The sequence below is a fragment of the Balearica regulorum genome, chromosome 5, assembly GCF_011004875.1.
Source record: "Balearica regulorum gibbericeps isolate bBalReg1 chromosome 5, bBalReg1.pri, whole genome shotgun sequence".
NCBI classification, from domain to species: domain Eukaryota; kingdom Metazoa; phylum Chordata; class Aves; order Gruiformes; family Gruidae; genus Balearica; species Balearica regulorum.
In genome coordinates, this window is record NC_046188.1 from 27,293,316 (window position 1) to 27,311,408 (window position 18,093).

At 36.5% G+C, this 18,093-nt stretch overlaps 1 protein-coding gene across 2 annotated transcripts in view; it reads right to left on the reverse strand.

Moving 5' to 3' along the window:
- Positions 1 to 3,759: 3,759 nt before the first annotated feature.
- Positions 3,760 to 18,093, reverse strand: part of TTC6 (tetratricopeptide repeat domain 6) — a 63,177-nt gene continuing 48,843 nt past the window's right edge. The window contains exons 26-32 of one of the 2 annotated variants that reach the window (XM_075753951.1): positions 16,495 to 16,614; positions 12,307 to 12,380; positions 10,203 to 10,413; positions 7,619 to 7,771; positions 7,247 to 7,417; positions 5,603 to 5,828; positions 3,760 to 4,500 (exon numbers count right to left, since the gene is read on the reverse strand). In XM_075753951.1, coding sequence (XP_075610066.1) covers positions 4,364 to 4,500; positions 5,603 to 5,828; positions 7,247 to 7,417; positions 7,619 to 7,771; positions 10,203 to 10,413; positions 12,307 to 12,380; positions 16,495 to 16,614 — 1,092 coding nt within the window. In that variant the 3' untranslated portion in view covers positions 3,760 to 4,363. Of the gene's footprint in view, positions 4,501 to 5,325; positions 5,829 to 7,246; positions 7,418 to 7,618; positions 7,772 to 10,202; positions 10,414 to 12,306; positions 12,381 to 16,494; positions 16,615 to 18,093 lie in introns of those variants that run through there. The other variant, XM_075753950.1, reaches the window with a different exon arrangement.

The window sequence follows — 18,093 nt, forward strand, 5'->3', positions numbered from 1 at the left end:
ATAAATACAGGAAAAAATAAAGCTCAGATTATCAGATTTTAAAAACAAAAAGAAGTAATACCATCACATAGCAAGGGACAAGAACATCTCTTAAACTGCATTTGTGAAGAAAAATCCCTTTGGTAATCCCTAGTATGAAAATTCACTTGACATATTATTAGCAATGGAAGTAACCTCAGAGTTAACACCTGTCCCATACTGGGTTGGGCAAAATTCAGCACGCCATAAATCTACCGTAGTCCCTACCAACAGGAAAGTTCAAGTGCTACTGTTCAGCCTGTAAAATGCAATTGCACTTTATTAGTGGAACAGTGATTCTTAGAGTCACTAATGAATCTATTAATCTTTTTTTTTTTTTTTTAAAGACATGAAAGAAGTGCTATTATACAAAATATTTCCAACTACTTTTAAAAACCTTGAGAAAATACAAAATTTCTTTTAGGTCAGAAAGGAAGTTTAAAAGAAAGATTTGAAGAAAAAAAAGAAGCCGATAATCTATTTTTCAAAGAATATAGTAAGTTTTGATCATGCAACTTGAAATTTTAATGTTCTATTGTGTGAACAAATTCTCCATCCACTTCCCATTTTATTTAAAAAGCATCTGACATGGTCCCTGAATTGTGAATGGGAGTGATGCTAAATGATGAAACTGGAAATACAATGTGACACCAGCCATTTCCATTGTGTAATAGATGAAAAGCTCTAAAAATTTAACTCCAAGCAGCCAACCATAGGATTAATAAATATTCAGTTCTTAAAAATTAAAAAAAAAACCAACCCAGATCTACACAACCAGAATAAAAAAATTACAAACAGAAGGGTGATTGCAATAGCCCATATTAAAGTCAAGTCACTCTATCAATAGTGAGTCAGAACTGATTATATCTGACTTCAGTTTTTAAATGTGAAGATAAAAATCTTTTAAGTGTCCATTTCTGTTTGACGTTCAAGAGATGTTAAACTAAAGAAAATCTACAGTGAATATCACAAGAAAAGGATCCAAGGGAAAGGTTTGACCTCTCTTCATTCTGATTTAAGTTTGATGATGCACTATACATGATGAGGGTACCACTACCTCACAACCCATCAGCAGGTAATTCATAAGGAGGTCAAAGAAAGGAAAAGGCCATAGAATCATGCATAATTTAGCAATTTCATCAATAAACAATTCTTCAGATAATAAAAGACAGCCCTGAAAGAGGCATGTGGAGAAGGAGAAAGGGAACAAAAATACCACCAACACCATCTTGCAAGCAAACCTCAACTTTGGGTGCATACAGGAAACTAGGTAAATAATTCCCCAATTTGCATCAACAACCATAATAATAATGCATGGAAATACAGACACACCTATATTTATACTTTGTACATTACACTTGATCCAGTTGGGTAGGTGATACTGCAAAAATAAGGGAAATAAATAAGAAAGAAAGAACAAGAGGGGAAAAGCAGTAAATAATTATTCAATCACCTTGGACTTCACAACTTAGCTTTAGTAACATGACAATCAACATCAAAGGCACAAAAGCAAAACCTCTGAAGAGTAAAACTCTTTACAAAAACATGTACCTACAATGGTCTAATCAGACCTGACATAGTTATTCTGATGCTTGAATTCTGTAATAGTCATGAAGAATTTCTCCCTATTGTGTGTTGCAGTCTACCAGATTTATTTTTTTTTTATTGTGGAGTGGTAAAACTAATACTTCTAGAAGCTATTGCTAGCAATTCATATTTCAAATTACTGGAGAACAGAAGAAATTGGTTTTTGATCATCTCATGGTCACATATTTTAATTTTAAGAAAAACTGTCATTCCAAATAGATTTCTAGTAAGTAATGCTATAATGTATAACACTAGAAAGAATATTAATATGCAACTTCCTACAATGTCTAGAAGTACTTTATTGTTTATATCTATAAAAATTAATTTTTAAATGAGACACTAATCATGAATAAACAGAAATTAAATACTGAATTTTTTTAACTCGTTTTAACTTTTATACATGTTAACTATGATGCATGTATTCCAGTCAACCTTATCACCACAGATCTTGCAAGCGCAAAGTCTCATCGTGTTAGATATTAAAAACAAGACAAGACAATAGTCAGAGAGAGTAGGGATGGAGTCAAATGCTTTGAGTTATCTGCTCTTAGCTGTGATACTCTGAATTTCCTTTCCACAGTACTTTTTTCTTTCAACCAAAATATTACAAGGTGACAAGCATAGGAATTTTTACAATGTAATGTGATATTACAAATGCAAAAATTTAGATACCAGAACAAAGCTAGAATTCCAGTCACTATCACATTGGCTAAACATACACTGCATAGATATGCAAGAACAGATATTTTTACAGAAAGAGTGTATAGCAGTGTGTTAAGTACTCAGAGAAAATAAAATTCAATTCTTTGAGACAAAGCAATGACTTTTTTGCTTTCATCTCAATTGCACATAAACAATAAAAAAAAATCGCAATTCTAGGAGTACCAAGAAAAATCAGTTATACAGTTAAATGGACCAATGTAGCTCTAATACTAATTTTATATAAATTAGATGATTTAATTTTTATTTTATTCTGGATTATTCTCTACTATCTAGGGATTATTCCACATTCAGAACATTAGGTAATTACAGGCTCATATCAGTGTGTGTTAGGTCTATTGTTTTGTGAAGGTCCCTCTCACCTTTTCCTTTTGCACCTTTTCAAGAGGCAAATTTATAGCTTTTTACATGTAAGCCTAAATTGCAATTACACACACAATTCCTATATCACTGGGATGATGCACTGAAGTGCCATTTATGCCTTTAGAAATCTTCCCATTGTCTGAAACCACAGGACTGCTTGCATGCTGAATATGACCTTAACATTCCTTCTTTTTCTCTTTTCTGAGACAAAAATATCTGTTTTGCTTCATCCTTTTGCTATTGTTGTGGTCTAACCCAGCCAGCAGCTAAAACCAACACACAGCCATTTGCTCATTCCCCCCAGTGGGATGGGGGAGAGAACTGAAAAGGAAAAAAACAGGTAAAACTTGTGGGTTGATATAAAGACAGTTTAATAGGACAGAAAAGGAAGAAGACAATAATAATAATAATAATAATGATAAAAATGATAAAAGAATATATAAAAACAAGTGATGCACAGCACAACTGCTCACCAACCAAAGCTGATACTCTGCTAGTTCTCAAGCTGAACTGCCTCCCAGTCTACCCCAGTTATATACGGAGTATGACATCATATGGTACGGAATATCCCTTTGGCCAGTTCGGATCAGCAGTCCCAGCTGTGACCCTTCCCAGCTTCTTGAGCACCCCCACCTTCTCATTAGCAGGGCAGTATGAGAAGCTGAAAAGTCCTTGACTGCTTGGCAACAACTAAAACATCATTGTGTTATCAACATTATTCTCATCCTAAATCCAAAACACAGCACTATACCAGGTACTAGAAAGAAAATTAACTCTATCCCTGCCAAAACCAGGACAGCTATCTTCACCATACTATCCCAAACCTGGAGGATTAATTTAGTACATGGGTAGGGCCTGACAATTTTCAAATGTTGGTCACATAGATGCACATTTCAGTCTCCATATTTAGGTGAGAGCCTGTTCTTAAACCCATTCTTAGAGCTTAGAACACAAACTTACAATCTATTTATGCATTTTTACCTGTCTCTTCAAGCTCACACAGTGCAATGCATTTAAGTGGAAGCACGTAACCTTAACTTTTTACTGACAAAGTGAATCACGCCCAGTAGTTCTCACACACTGGAACAGATGGACCTTGCACAATGGCTTTCCCTTACCATGTGAGTGACAGGGAATAGGAAATCTTATGAAGAGGTATGGAAGGAAGATCAGGAAGAAAGTGAGACCTAGTTAGCAATCACAAGCAGTTGGTAGAGACCTAGTTAGCAATCACAAGCATTTCAGCCATCTTAGAATTTTTGTTTCCCAGATGGTCCAGGTGACATATAATTATCATCACTAAGGATTTGTATTTGGGAGCAAGGGGGAGTGTAGTCTCTTTTATCCTTCTATAACCAATACAGTTGAGGTCTTTTGCCTATAAATTCCTCTTTTCTGTCCTTCATTTTGCACACAACACAATCAATTATCTCTAGACACTAACAAAAAAAGAACAATTTATAACTCATAAAAATTAAATGTGGCATTCCATTCTTAAATAACTCTGTCTAATTTTGCACAATCAAGGTAATGATATTATTTAGGAGAATAAAATGTAAATAGAATATATAAAAATGAAGATAAGTCATAAATTTTCTTGCATCTTGGACTTTTTTAATTACAGGTCTGAGCAATCTGTAAATAAAACCCAAGCAGTATGAGAAATGGTATCTTTTCACATGTCATCAATCTGTTCTTGAATGCTGATTGCTTGTTTGTAGTCTTCTACAGCCTCTTTATTGAAACCCAATTTACCACGAATATCAGCTCTAAATTTATACATCAAGGCATCATTAGGCTGGATTGACAATGCTGTAAAAATAAGAAATAAAATGTTAGTTGTTTTTTTTTTTTTCCCCAACATTATCACATGATTATAAAGAGAAGCATCATTCAAAACCTTCAGTCAGTGCTCCAATTCTTCTCCAGACATGCTCTCACAAGAGAAAACACATTACATACATTTATACCTTACATCAAGAGGTAGGAAACTTTGTTATGTTATTTATACTTCGGATTTTTTTTTCTCTTTTTGATGCCATTTATGAATCCCACTTTAATTTTGCCCCAACAGCAGGAACTATGCTTTCCTCTGAAAAACAAACAAAACCTTAGAGGACAAAACTACCACCATCCAACTTCTGGAACATGGCAAAGAACCCAATATCTTATTCAGTTTCTCCATTGTGTAAAAAGGATTTAGGTACTTGTTGGAAAGCTTAATCTGCTTGTTTTAAGTTCTGCCTTAGAGAGAATTTTTTTAAAAATCAGTCAGCTCCCTGGTCTAGTCAATTTTCACCATCCACCACTATGAACACAGTAGTCATGAAAGCCATGAAGCAGAAAAACTATTTTAACAAATTCCACTGTAAAAGTAAACTAATCTCTAAATAAATAAATGAATTAATAAAAAGATCATTACCTGCGCAATCAAGTCTTGTCAAATCAAAGTCGCATCACTAAATTTTGTTTCAATAAAATACAAACTAAACATAGGTTTAGTTACCAGAAAAAGTTTGCCTGTTTTCTAGGCACCTAGGTATCTCAACACACACACACACAAACTCACAAAAATTTTTCAGACTGGGTAAGTATAGCATTTTCCCATAACTTCTTGCCACAATTTCATTTAGAATGGGGCTCTGTTCAGCTGCTAAAGACAGACATTATCTGAAATATTTTATCTTGTAATTTACGTATTCTTTCCATTCTGAGAATGGAAAAAACACAATAAATTAGCATGTTTAGTTTAACTTCTTTTTAATGACATCATAATATCTGGTCAAATTAGGCAGAAAATGTACTAGCAAAAATACACACATACTTTCTGAATCATGAAATAAAGCCAAGTAATATGTTATTGTAATAGCTAGTATGCTACCAAACATAATCATGACAGATAAATAAAGATTACCTGTTGAAATATCTTTCTCAGCTAGTTCATATTGCTTCAATCCATTATAGAAATTTGCCCTGTTAAAATACACTGCTGCAGAGAATGGGCACAGACAAATTGCCTTCTCAAAGTCTTTTTTTGCTTCTTCAATATTGTTTAGTAATGTATTTGTAATAGCACGATTCATAACAGCAGATTCATTTCCTGGGTCAAGTTGTAATACCTTGGAATAATAATGATAGGCCTACAAACACATGAATTGGAGACAAAGTACACTGTTAAAAATGGAAGAAATGGCTTATGTACAACTTGTAAATTCCAGCTTGTTTCTTTAAGCTGTTAGTATTCTTACATCTTTACCTGTTTTGTTCAGTGTTCCTTGTGCACAGAAAAGACACAACATCAGCATGTTTATCCACAAATAGGTCAATCGCCACCCAGATTTTTGAAAAATAACAGCTGTTTATGCTGAATTGCAATTATAGCAGAAGAAACAAGCAATGCGCTAAGGCAGATTGGAATTAACATCGAAAAAAGTTTATAATGCAACACCTATTTTTGAACTTCTTTCTTCACAATTAGTCTCAGAGAGCAAGCAGTCACAGAAACAGAGTAAAGAGGAAGAACAGCTAATGCAACACCAGTCGTGGAAGAATGATGTGAGATGCATAAGAAAATAGATTACATGATCACAGAAGAAGCCATACACAGGGCATTGACCTTAGACTCCTAAGGAATTTCTCATCCAAGTCTAACTAATACTCAAGAACAACAATGAACCTAACTCAGAAACATACAAGAACATTAAATTTTTTTCTTACATGATCTATTTCTTGTGCTATATGAAGTATAATCTAGGTTTAAAATCATATGCCAAGCCTGTACTATACGTGATGAATTCCTTAATAAGTGAACTGCAAGCTGAAGTGTTTACAGATACAACTGTAGGAGATAATTAATTCAAGTAGATGCAATGTGCTGAAGCATCCTTGCTGCTTTGCACAGCTGCTGGACCACAAAGCTCCAATCAAATAAAAGCCTGAGCCTATGCCAAGGAAATGTGACTGGAAGACCAAAGGAAAAATTGCAGGCGTTTCCTCACACAAGAAAATTAAATGGTCCTTGCCTTCAAGCAGATTTCAAATTCTCTCACAAGGGGAATTTCAGTATCCAACTCTTCTGTATTTGAAGATATCCACTGTATTTAAGCGGAATTAAGTGATTTAAAACTCCAAAGTTACTCTGGTAACAGGAGGAAGATCTGACTTCTTGATTAAAGTTCATCAGCAGGAGATTCTTTTCATTCTCCTTGTCATGGTGCTATAGTGAATCTGGGCAAGTTATTTAATGTATGGGAGTTAGGCTGGGGGAGAAGTTACTGAACTTCAGCAGGGTTTTGATATCTCAATTATTTACAAATTTTTGTGATGTGTATCCTAGCTGTCATGAATCTTAGTTCACTCATATCAATGATAAAATACATAGCAGTAGGGCAATTATTTATTATTAATTACTACAGATTAACTCATCTCCTGGTAGAGAACCATGAAATTCAAAGTAAGAAAGCTTCATGTTAATTATACTTAAAGACAGCTTTATTCCAGCAGTATTTATTCAAGGAAAATATTCTGAAGACAGTATAAAGATAGACTGTAGAGTTACCTGTGAAAACTGTCGATTATGGAAGTAGATATTTGCTGCATTGAAATAGGCTAATGCATAGTTTGGGTCAACAGAAATTGCTTGTTGATAGTCCTTCATGGCACAGGGTAGATATCCCATTAACTGGTTGATGACACCCCGATTTGTTAGCAGTGGAGCAGTGGTAGTGAGCTGAAAGGAGTATGTAGATGCATTCTTACTCAGAGAAAATTTCCACTTCTACAGTAATTTATTCTGGTTTTCAAAGATACATTTTCCTTAAAAAAATTAATTGCACCTTCTAATCCAAATTGGCAACTATTAATGTACAGTATTGGCTGGATTCATAGCAACAGGTTGATTTTAGTAAAATCACTTTAAGCTAAGATCTACCTTTAGAGCAGCATTAGTATCTTGAAATGCAGCAAAAGTTTCACCCATTTGAAGACAGACTGAAGCTCGTCCATCATATGCAGCATAGCATTTTGGATCAATGCAAATGGCAACTGTAAATTGTCTCCATGCTCTCTGAAGCTTTCCAAGGGCCTAAAATGAATTGCAATGTGTCCACAATAAGAAACATAAGAAGTGCCAAATATGCTAATGGTCCCACTTAAAAAATTGCAGCAGAGAATGGAAGCATGTCTATATGTATCTCAAATGCAGCTAACTAAATTACAGAAAAAATGAATTCAAATATTTTGTTAATTATGCAATACTCATTGTCTTTGCAACTATGTAATGTATCTGTCACAACTGTTTTAACTGCAAGTATTACCTCTTCTACACCATAGAATCACAGAATGGTTGAGTTTGGAAGGAATCTCTGGAAATAGTCTAAGGCCAACCCCCTGCTCAAAGCAGGGTAATCTTGAGCAGGTTGCCCAGGACCACGTATAGTTAGATTTTTTATTATCTTCAGGGATGGAGACTCCACAACTTCTGTGTGCAATCTGTTCCAGTGTTTGATCATCCTCACAGTAAAAAAAAAAAAAGTTTTTGATGTTTAAATGGAATCTCCTGTATTTCAGCTTGTGCCTCTTGCCTCCTGTCCTGTCACTGTGCACTATTAAGAGCCTGGCTCCACTTTATTTATATTCCTTCATCAGATATTTATACCAATTTATGAGATTCCCCCTTAAGCCTTCATCTCTCTTTCCCTTCTCCTCATATGACAGATGCTTCAAGCCCTTAATCATCTTCTTGGCTCGTTCCTGGATGGGCAATGGGTATGTTCATGTCTCTCGTACTGGAGAGCCCAGAACTGGACACAGTGCTCCAGATGTGGCCTCACGAGTACTGAATAGAGGAGAAAGATCATCTCCCTTGACCTGGTCTTCAGGAAACTCTACTGATTGCTATGACCCTTCAAAGATAAGTGAGAGCAGCATCACAGTGATGTTGGCTAGCTCCTCAACAGTTGTGGGTGTATTCCATTAGGTGCCATGGACTTGTGTATGTCCATTTTGTATAAATATTCCCTAATCTGATCCTCCTCCACCAAGGGTAAGTCTTCCTTGCTCTGGACTTTTCCCACTGGTCACAGTGACTTGGGACTCCTGAAAGACAGTCTTACCAGTAAAGACCAAGGTGAAGAAGGCATTGAGTACCTCTGCCTGTCCTTTGTCACTGCATCCCTAGTCACATTCAGCATCAGGCCCATATTTTCCCTAATTTTCCTTTTGCTACTGATGTACTTGTAAAAGCCCTTCTTGTTGACCTTCGTGTCCCTCACCAGATTCAACTCTTGATGGACTATGTATAAGCTTATGATGTGAAGACTTATACGTTGGACCTCACATAGCAATAAAATTCAGCCACTCAGTTGTTCAGCAAAAGTACCTCCCCTGGATGGTCAAATGGAACTCTGGTATACTTTACCTTGTGAAGGACTTAACACAGTCAAGGAAGTGCTTCATTCTGGGTGAGTAGGCCACTTGGGACCATAGGTAAAATGTTAATGTATTAATATATGTATTAATTAAGCAAAAGTGGAAGGTGAATCATCTAGTTCCCCACATCAAAATACTTCTCCACTTGTGTCTATGTTTAAGACCTAAAAGGTATAACTAGGCTTAAGAGTGAGACATTAAACACCTGCCACTGTGTGAACTTTCTGGGTTGCCTCCTGCACTTAAGATATCTAATTCGTACCTACGTCTTATTCCTACCTACTCAACAATGTAGTCAACTCGAGATTTTTCTCTTGCACAGTACTTCCCAAAGCATTGTTAAAGTATTAGTTAGAATTTAAGTGAATTGGCAAAGCTGTAAAAGGAAATTTGTATGACACCTATGAGAGATTACCTGACACAGGCTACTAACAGTAGTCCCTCATTTACACTGGCAAAAAGTAGTTCGCAACAAGATTCATGACAATTCAAGATATTTCAGACAACTGGAGATAATAAAGCACAGTAACTAAATGAAAGAAATTAGACACAGACAAAAACTGTCAAGTCATATCATATATCCCTTTGTTAACATAGAAGTTCATTTTCTATGTACGTAAATAGTTCTCAGAGATGATTATATATAAGGCCTTTACCAAGGGATTTTAGCAGATTTGCTAACAGTGTAGTTTGGATAAATAGGACATGAGATTGTTTTTACACAGATTTGTCAACACTTTGGCTACTTTTTACTTCAGTACACAGCTCATAGACACAAAACATGCCAGTTCTTAATGTTGGTTTATCAGAGAACCATATATGCAAATCAAATGAGGGTAAGGTTACTTGATATTCCATTATTCAAGAGCAGAACTCTAACAAGATTGGGCACAAAAGTGAAAAGAAAATAATGGTCTATCCATTTACTATGAAAAGAAAGAAGATGCTATAAGGCTTGTCTAAAGTACATGGATCGTTTTATATTCATTATGATTATTTTGTGTATTATATAAATGTTTGCACATAAGATTTATGTTATTTTGTTTGATTAAACATAGTATTGACAATAAATTTTGATGTGTTACCTGCAAGTTGTATCCTAAGCAAATTCTGGCTTTTATACACTTTGGATTCAGGTGAATTGCTCTCAAGAAATCTTTCTGCGCTTGTTTACAACCAGCCTCATGTCCATTTTCCATGTACGAATTTCCTCGTCCAACATAGGCATCCACAGAAACAGGATCTAGTTTGAGAACCTGGTCAAACGATCTCACAGCTTCTTTAAACTCATGAAGTCTAAAATCAGATATATTAATGTTTGCTGTTTAAAAATTGTATAAATAAAATTCTCAATTTATGAATTATCAGTAAATACTACCCCATAATGCCCCTTGAAAGTAATTCAATTCTGACTGAGAGACATTTTTTTTTTCCCCCTTAAGTTTGCTTTCTGTATGTGCTCCCTAATCGTTATAACAGTGAAGGTAGTCAGCGTAAGACCTTGCAGACTTCAGTTTGATTTCCCTGCCTTGAAGAAGAAAACAGCAAAACTCTTACTAACTTTTGCTGGGCCAAGGTTTCACCTTTTCAACAGCTGTACTCAGACAAACTTTGAGTTATTCATGCTGTCCAAATATGTCTTTGGTAGTCTGTTCAGACATAGATGTTTCAGCCATAAATAATTTACTTCTAATACAAGCTTTCTCTCTGTTTTTTGTCATACCAATTCTTGAACTTATCCAAACTATGCTAAACTTGCAGGGTAAAAAGAGACAATATTCAGGGTTCTATGCATAGACCATTCTGGCTAAGAGTAAGCCAAATATGAAACTCCATCCTTAGATAAAACTTGATGCATCTGAGGGATACTGAGTAGGAATAAAAAGGATTAAAAAACTGAAATATTAATTAATACTAGTAAGTATCTTTACACATAAAGCAAAAACTTTAACATGTCAAAGTACAAAACTGTTTTACCAAGACGATACTGAAAGATAAGATATTGTTTGAATAGAAGCTACCCATGTCTAGCTGAAGCACAGCCTGACTTCTTTACCAAAAGAGGAAAGATTAATTATATTTAGCTAATAAATAACTTTAAGGGTTGTAAACCAAAGGCTTTTTAAAAGCACAAGACTTGTTGCAAAAACAAATTAGGGCTTCATTCCCATCCTGTTGATAGGCAGTCATGAGGAAAGAGACTGCAGGATGGATCCCAAATGCATCTTAAAACAGGTTATACAGATGAGTTATATAGTTACTAGTGACTCCTTTTAACAGTTGAATACAGACATGAGCACCAAAATCATATGCTCAGTTTTCTTAGAAGCAGGATTCAGCATTCCTGTGTGAGCTGTACATCACCCGGACACTGTGAAAGATGGAGCCAGTTATGCCTTAACTACAGACATAGTAACACAAGAAGTTTTGATGATACAATCCTGAATATGTTCACCTCCACCCCACCTCAGTAACAACAAGGTTAAGCAGTGATAGATGGCAGAGTAACTGTAGAATAAAATAGATTAGACTAAACTAACAGACAGCTGTTAAAATTTCCTTTTTATCATAGCTGATATTTGTGTGAAATAGGAGCTATCAACTCCAAGTGCCAATATGATATGTAGACTGAAATACTAATGTACATCATCTTTCTTCCAATTTATGTCTTTTTCAAGTGATCAACAGATGTAACTTAGTCTTTCTAAATAAATTTCATTTTGATGAAACTACACTTCAGAATTTCAAAATTAAAAATTCAGGCAAAGATAACCACTGAGGGTTTTGCTTTTCTTTAAAGGACAAAGTCCATATTTAAACAGAAATTGCATCCTAACTAATTCTGAACAAGCCAAGACAACTTTATAGATACTTCATATTCCACCTGAGGGTGTAGAATAATATCTGTTTATCCCATAATTTGTTGTTCTTCAGACCTTCTCTTGGTTCTATTTTATCATCCTAGTATTTCCTCCTGATGCTGTCACGAAAACATAGTTACCTGATACCAGAAGATTTTAATACCAGTTGTTAAACTTGAAAAATGTCTAATTTTCTTTTTTTTTCATTCATCTTTACTAGTTTAGCTCCCCCAGTTCTCAGTGCAGTTGGTATGAAAAGGTGAACAGGAATATAAAGTTCAGGAATTATTTCATTTTTCTACTCTGCAAACAAAACTGCATGTCTTACCTATGATAGCAGATACCAATAGCGTGAAAGATCTGGCTATCATCTGGACTAAGTATATCTGCTTCTTTAAAGTCCTGAAAAGAACAGACAGTAAACCATGCAAATTAATATTGTTTCACTTCGCCTACAGCTGTGATTACAGCTAAACAATTTTATACTTCTATATAAAAAAAGGAGATGACTTCTGAAAAAGGCATTATACTTTCAGAAGTATTTAACAGTTTTTAACTGTTTTCATACTTCTTTTCCCAGACTTAGATAGAATAAAATCTCTGAAGTTATGTGGTACCATGGTATTTCCTACAAAACTTGAGGCAACATTTCCAGAAACAAAACTTTCTAGAAAGGTATTTTTTGTTTGTTTTTAATAGAAATACTGTACCTCGACTGCTATTATTAAATACATATATATTGAAAATATATTTTGCTATATACAATTTCGGTAGAACTCTTCCAGTAATAAAATTATCTAGTTACTTTCTGTTATTACTTTGACAAGTGTAGTAAACCAAACTCATATTTGCATTGGGAGACTATGCACAATTTTCTAGTGAAAGACATCACCGGGCTTTTGACTTTTGCCTTTTACTAACAATCAGAACATTTTTCAAAATGCTTGTGGTTTTGATGTATATGGTTCAATTGTAAAAATGGTACAGGTGCTTTAAAATCAAATACAATCATTTCAATTGTGTTTTAAGGAAGCACTTTAGGCTTCTGCATGGGAAAGCAATCAGTATGTAGTAGGAGGGATTTAGCTGATGCATCCACTGAACTACAACTTAGAAAGCATTTTTTATTTGTTCAAATTGTAAAAATAAAAAAGATGTGGAACATTTTAGTACTGTTTGAATTACAGAATTGGTAAAATAATATGTGCATATATATATTTATATTTTGTTAAAATAAAACATCTCTTTTGGTGAACACACTATCATAAAATTATAGGTATGTTTTTAAAAAAATACTAAGACACACTGTTCCCATCCAGCAAAGAATTTTCTGTTCAACCTGCTGGTTCTGCCCTAGTCTTTTTCTACTGACCTTACATATCAATTTGCATCACCTCAGCCTCTTTTCTGACCTATTCTGATCAACTGCATCTTGAAGCATAAGACACCAATAACATAATATTTCTACTTAAACTATTTCTATGCAAGGTCCACAAACTGTAAAGAGCTTTTGTTGTGCACTTCCGATAGGACATTTCTCGATCATTGGAATGGCATTCATATTCATTCTTCATTTCCTATTTGCAAATAAGAAACATTACTCAATTTTTAGAATGCCTATGCTGAAATTGTTGCTATCACATAAAGAAGATAACACATTTTAAAGTTACTAGTCCACAATGGAAGCAACAAATGCACCAGCTAGACTGAAAATAAATATGACTGCTTTTAAGGCAAGAAAAACTAAAACTTTTAGAAAATTTTAAAACTATTTAAAATGGAAAAATAAAAAACCATGTGTGTGAAAGAGTAATGTTGAACACTGTTAGGTTTCAAGCCTATATTTGTCTACCAGATGGAGTCCCACTGAATACAAGAGTCACCTGCACTGTGAGTCAGTGTCAGAAACATGTCCTATTCTCTTACATTTAAGAATGTAAGAAAATGACCTTTCCTGCTCTTCCAACAAAAATGATCATTTACATACATGCACGCACAGGAACAGAACAAACCCACTCAATCAGAACCTCCATTTGCTTAGGCTTCTATAATGAATTAGTACTCATTTGGACACAACATAAATTACTTCAAGATTAAAAAACAAGGAAAGATCAAGTTCTTGCTTATTAAATTTTGTGCAACTCCTATGTTTAACTCCAGCAGCATAAAACTGTATAACAAGTAAAACTGCATTTTATTTGCATCTTCACTGCCAGACTGGTATTAGAGAATTAAAAAAATCACAGAGTAGTTTGGGTTGGAAGGGACCTTTAAAGGTCATCTAGTCCAACTCCCACTGCAATGAGCAAGGACAGCTTCAACTAGATCAAATTGCTCAGAGCCCTGTCCAGCCCGGCCTTGAATATTTCCAGAGATGGGGCATCGACCACCTCTCTGGGCAACCCATTCCAGTGTTTCAGCGCCCTCTGAACCTACCCTCTTTTAGGCTAAAACCATTACCCCTTGTCCCCTCACAACTGCTAAAAGATTTGTCCCCATCTTTCTTATAAGCTCCATTTAAGGTGGCTGAAAGTCTGCAATAAGGTCTCCCTGGAGCCTTCTCTTCTCCAGGCTGAACAACCCCAACTCTCTCAAGTCTTTCTTCATAGGAAAGGTGTTCCATCCCTATGATCATTTTTATGGCTCTCCTCTGGACCTGCTCCAACAGGTCTATGCCTTTTCTGTGCTGAGAACTCCAGAACAGGATGCAGTACTCCAGGTGGGGTCTAACCAGATCAGAGTAGAGGGGCAGAATCATAGAATAGAATCATTGAGTTGGAAGGGACCTTAAAGATCATCTAGTTCCAACCCCCCTGCTACGGGCAGGGACAAGGACACCCTCCACTAGACCACGTTGCCCCAAGCCTCATCCAACCTGGCCATGAACACTTCCAGGGAGGGGGCATCCACAACCTCTCTGGGCAACCTGTTCCAGTGCCTCACTGCCCTCATAGTGAAGATGATCTTCCTAACATCTAATCTAAATCTACCCTCTTTCAGTTCAAAACCATTACCCCTTGTCCTATCACTGCACTCCTTGATAAAAAGTCCCTCTCCAGTTTTCTTGTGGGCCCCTTTAGGTACTGGAAGGCTGCTCTAAGGTCTCCCTGGAGCCTTCTCTTCTCCAGGATGAACATCCCCAACTCTCTCAGCCTGTCCTCATAGGAGAGGTGCTCCAGACCTTTGATCAACTTCATGGCCCTCCTCTGGACTCGCTCCAACAGTTTAATGTCTTTCTTGTAGTGGGAACCCCAGAGCTAGTTGCAGTACTCCAGGTAGGGTCTTGCAAGAACGGAATAGAGGGGCAGAATGACCTCCCTGGACCTGCTGGTCACACCTCTTTTGATGCAGCCCAGGATACGGTTGGCTTTCTGGGTTGCAAGCGTGCACTGCCAGCTCACATTGAGCTTTTCATTCACCAACACTTCTAAGTCCTTCTCCACAGGGCTGCTCTCAATCCCTTCATCCCCCAGCCTTTATTGATACCTGACCCGGCACATGGGTCAGGGCAACCTGACCTTGTTGAAGCTCATAAGGTTCACATGGGCCAACTTCTCAAGCTTGTCCAGGTCCCTCTGGATGGCATCCCATCCCTCAGGCATGTCAATCACACTACTCAGCTTGATGTCATCTGCAAACTTGCTGGGGGTGCACTTGATCCCACTATGTTATTGATGAAGACATTGAACAGCACTGGTCTCAATACGGACCCCTGAGGGACACCATTTGTCACTGATCTCCACCTGGACATTGAGCCATTGACCACTACCCTCTGGATGCAACCATCCAACTGATTCTTTATCCACCAAACAGTCCACCCATCAAATCCATATCTCTCCAATTTAGAGAGAAGGATGTTAGGGGGGGATTGCGTCAAAGGCCATACAGAAGTCCAGACAGACAACAGCCATAGCTCTTCCATTGTCCACTGATGTAGTTACTCATCATAGAAGGCCACTAGGTTGGTTATGCAGGAATTGCCCTTGGTGAAGCCATGCTGCCTGTCTCGAATCACCTCCCTGTCCTCCACATTTCTTAGCATAGCTTCTAGGAGGATCTGTTCCATGATCTTCCCAGGCACAGAGGTGAGACTGACAGGTCAGTACCATTCCCAGAGTCCTCCTTTCTACCCTTTTTAAAAATGGGTGCAATGTTTCCCTTTTTCCCCGTTACCGGGGACTGAAACCTGACTGCCTTGACTTTTCAAATATCATGGAGAGTGGCTTGGCAGCTGCATCAGCCAATTCCCTCAGAACTCTGGGATGCATCTCATCAGGTCCCATAGACTTATGTATGTTCAGGTTCCTCAGGTGGTCACGAATCTGATTGTCTCTTATAGTGGGAGGGACTTTGCTCCCCCATTCCCCATCTTGCGGTCCATCCACTCAATAGGTGTCGAGCAAATGAGAACTGGGCACAAACTATTTCAGTAGAATGTAAAAACTGCCAAGTTGGTCTTACAAGTAATGGCTTACAGTTAACAGAAAACTCTAGATTTATTCAAAGGCTTGTGTACCTCACATGCATTAGCATAATCACCAAGTTCCATGTAGAGCAGTCCACGATTAATTAACACTTTAAAAGCAATTTCCTTATTCAATTCAAGAAGAAGAAGAATTCCATAATCTTTCAAAGCCTACAAAAATATAAAATGTATTTTAAACTATCATTTATTCAGAGGGATACAATGATACTTTAACATTTAAGAGACACACTTTCAAATTCCTACAAATCATGTGCATATGCACATGTGGCTATTCTAATGTTTCACTGTTTCCAGATTGAATTTAACTGAATTTGGAGCCTTCTATAATTGCATAGCTACCCATTCCTAGAATACAGAAGCAAATATAATGAAAATGTATTAAATAAACGTAATTAAAAATTATTTTGTCATTATGTAAATTTCAGAGTTAAAAATAAATTTTAACTACTTCATCTGCTAAATTTTATGTCCAAATTCTTATTGAAAAACAAACAAATTATTCCAGATGTCATTAGTCATCATTTAATGTCAAAGTAAGGTACTTTTGAAAGTAAGTATCTTCAAATATAATTTATTGTTATTGAAAAATCTAGTCATCTAATGTATTGTGAGGGACTGTTTATCAGGGAGTGTAGTGACAGGACAAGAGGTAATGGGTTTAAGCTGAAGGAGGGTCAATTTAGATTAGATGTTAGAAAGAAACTCTTTACTGTTAGAGTGGTGAGGCACTGGAACAGGTTGCCCAGAGAGGTTGTGGATGCCCCCTCCCTGGAAGTGTTCAAGGCCAGGTTGGATGAGGCTTGGGGCAATGTGGTCTAGTGGAGGGTGTCCCTGCCCATGGCAGGGGGGTTGGAACTAGATGGTCTTTAAGGTCCCTTCCAACCCAAACCATTCTATGATTAATTAAATTTGGGTGTAAATTTTGTAAAACAGTAAATAATGACACTATTAGGTAGACTGAAGAAGCCTCAATTCTCAAATTTATCAAAACTGAACAGTATTTCCATAATGCTTGATCTGAAGAAGTTCTAGCCCAACTCTTATCACTTGAAGAATGAACTTCTATAGTATACTTAAGAATAACTAGACAGTTTAGACCTAATATGACAAAAATGTCCTTGATTGTAATATTCCATATAGTAGCCACTTAAGAGTTTTTCTTTACCCGTCTGCATCGTTCTGGCCAATTAACCTCTAAGCACAAATAGCCTTTGCCCAAGGTCAATTTGACTTGAGACATCCGAGCTCACTTAGGAACTTGCCCTGTCTCGGAAAACAGGCCTCATTAAAAAGACCATTTTTAACGTGATGCTGTTCCCAGTCTGAAGCTGCATGGTGCCTTTGGGTGCCTGTTGTGTCTTTGCTTTATAACAAAGGTAGAAAGTAGAAACACTTCAGAGGCAGGTCACAGGCAAGTTGACAGAAGTATAAACACATCCAGAAAAACAGGGCTGTGAATGAGGGTTGGATGTAGTCCAAATCCCTGTTTTGATGTACTCTTCTTCTGGATATAGTTCTTATATTTTCAAAAGAATATCAAATGCAGTTAATATGATAGTAGAGACCAAAAAGCCATATTTTTTAAACAGTTTCCTGAAGAGCACAATCATTCAGGAAGACATTGCAAGA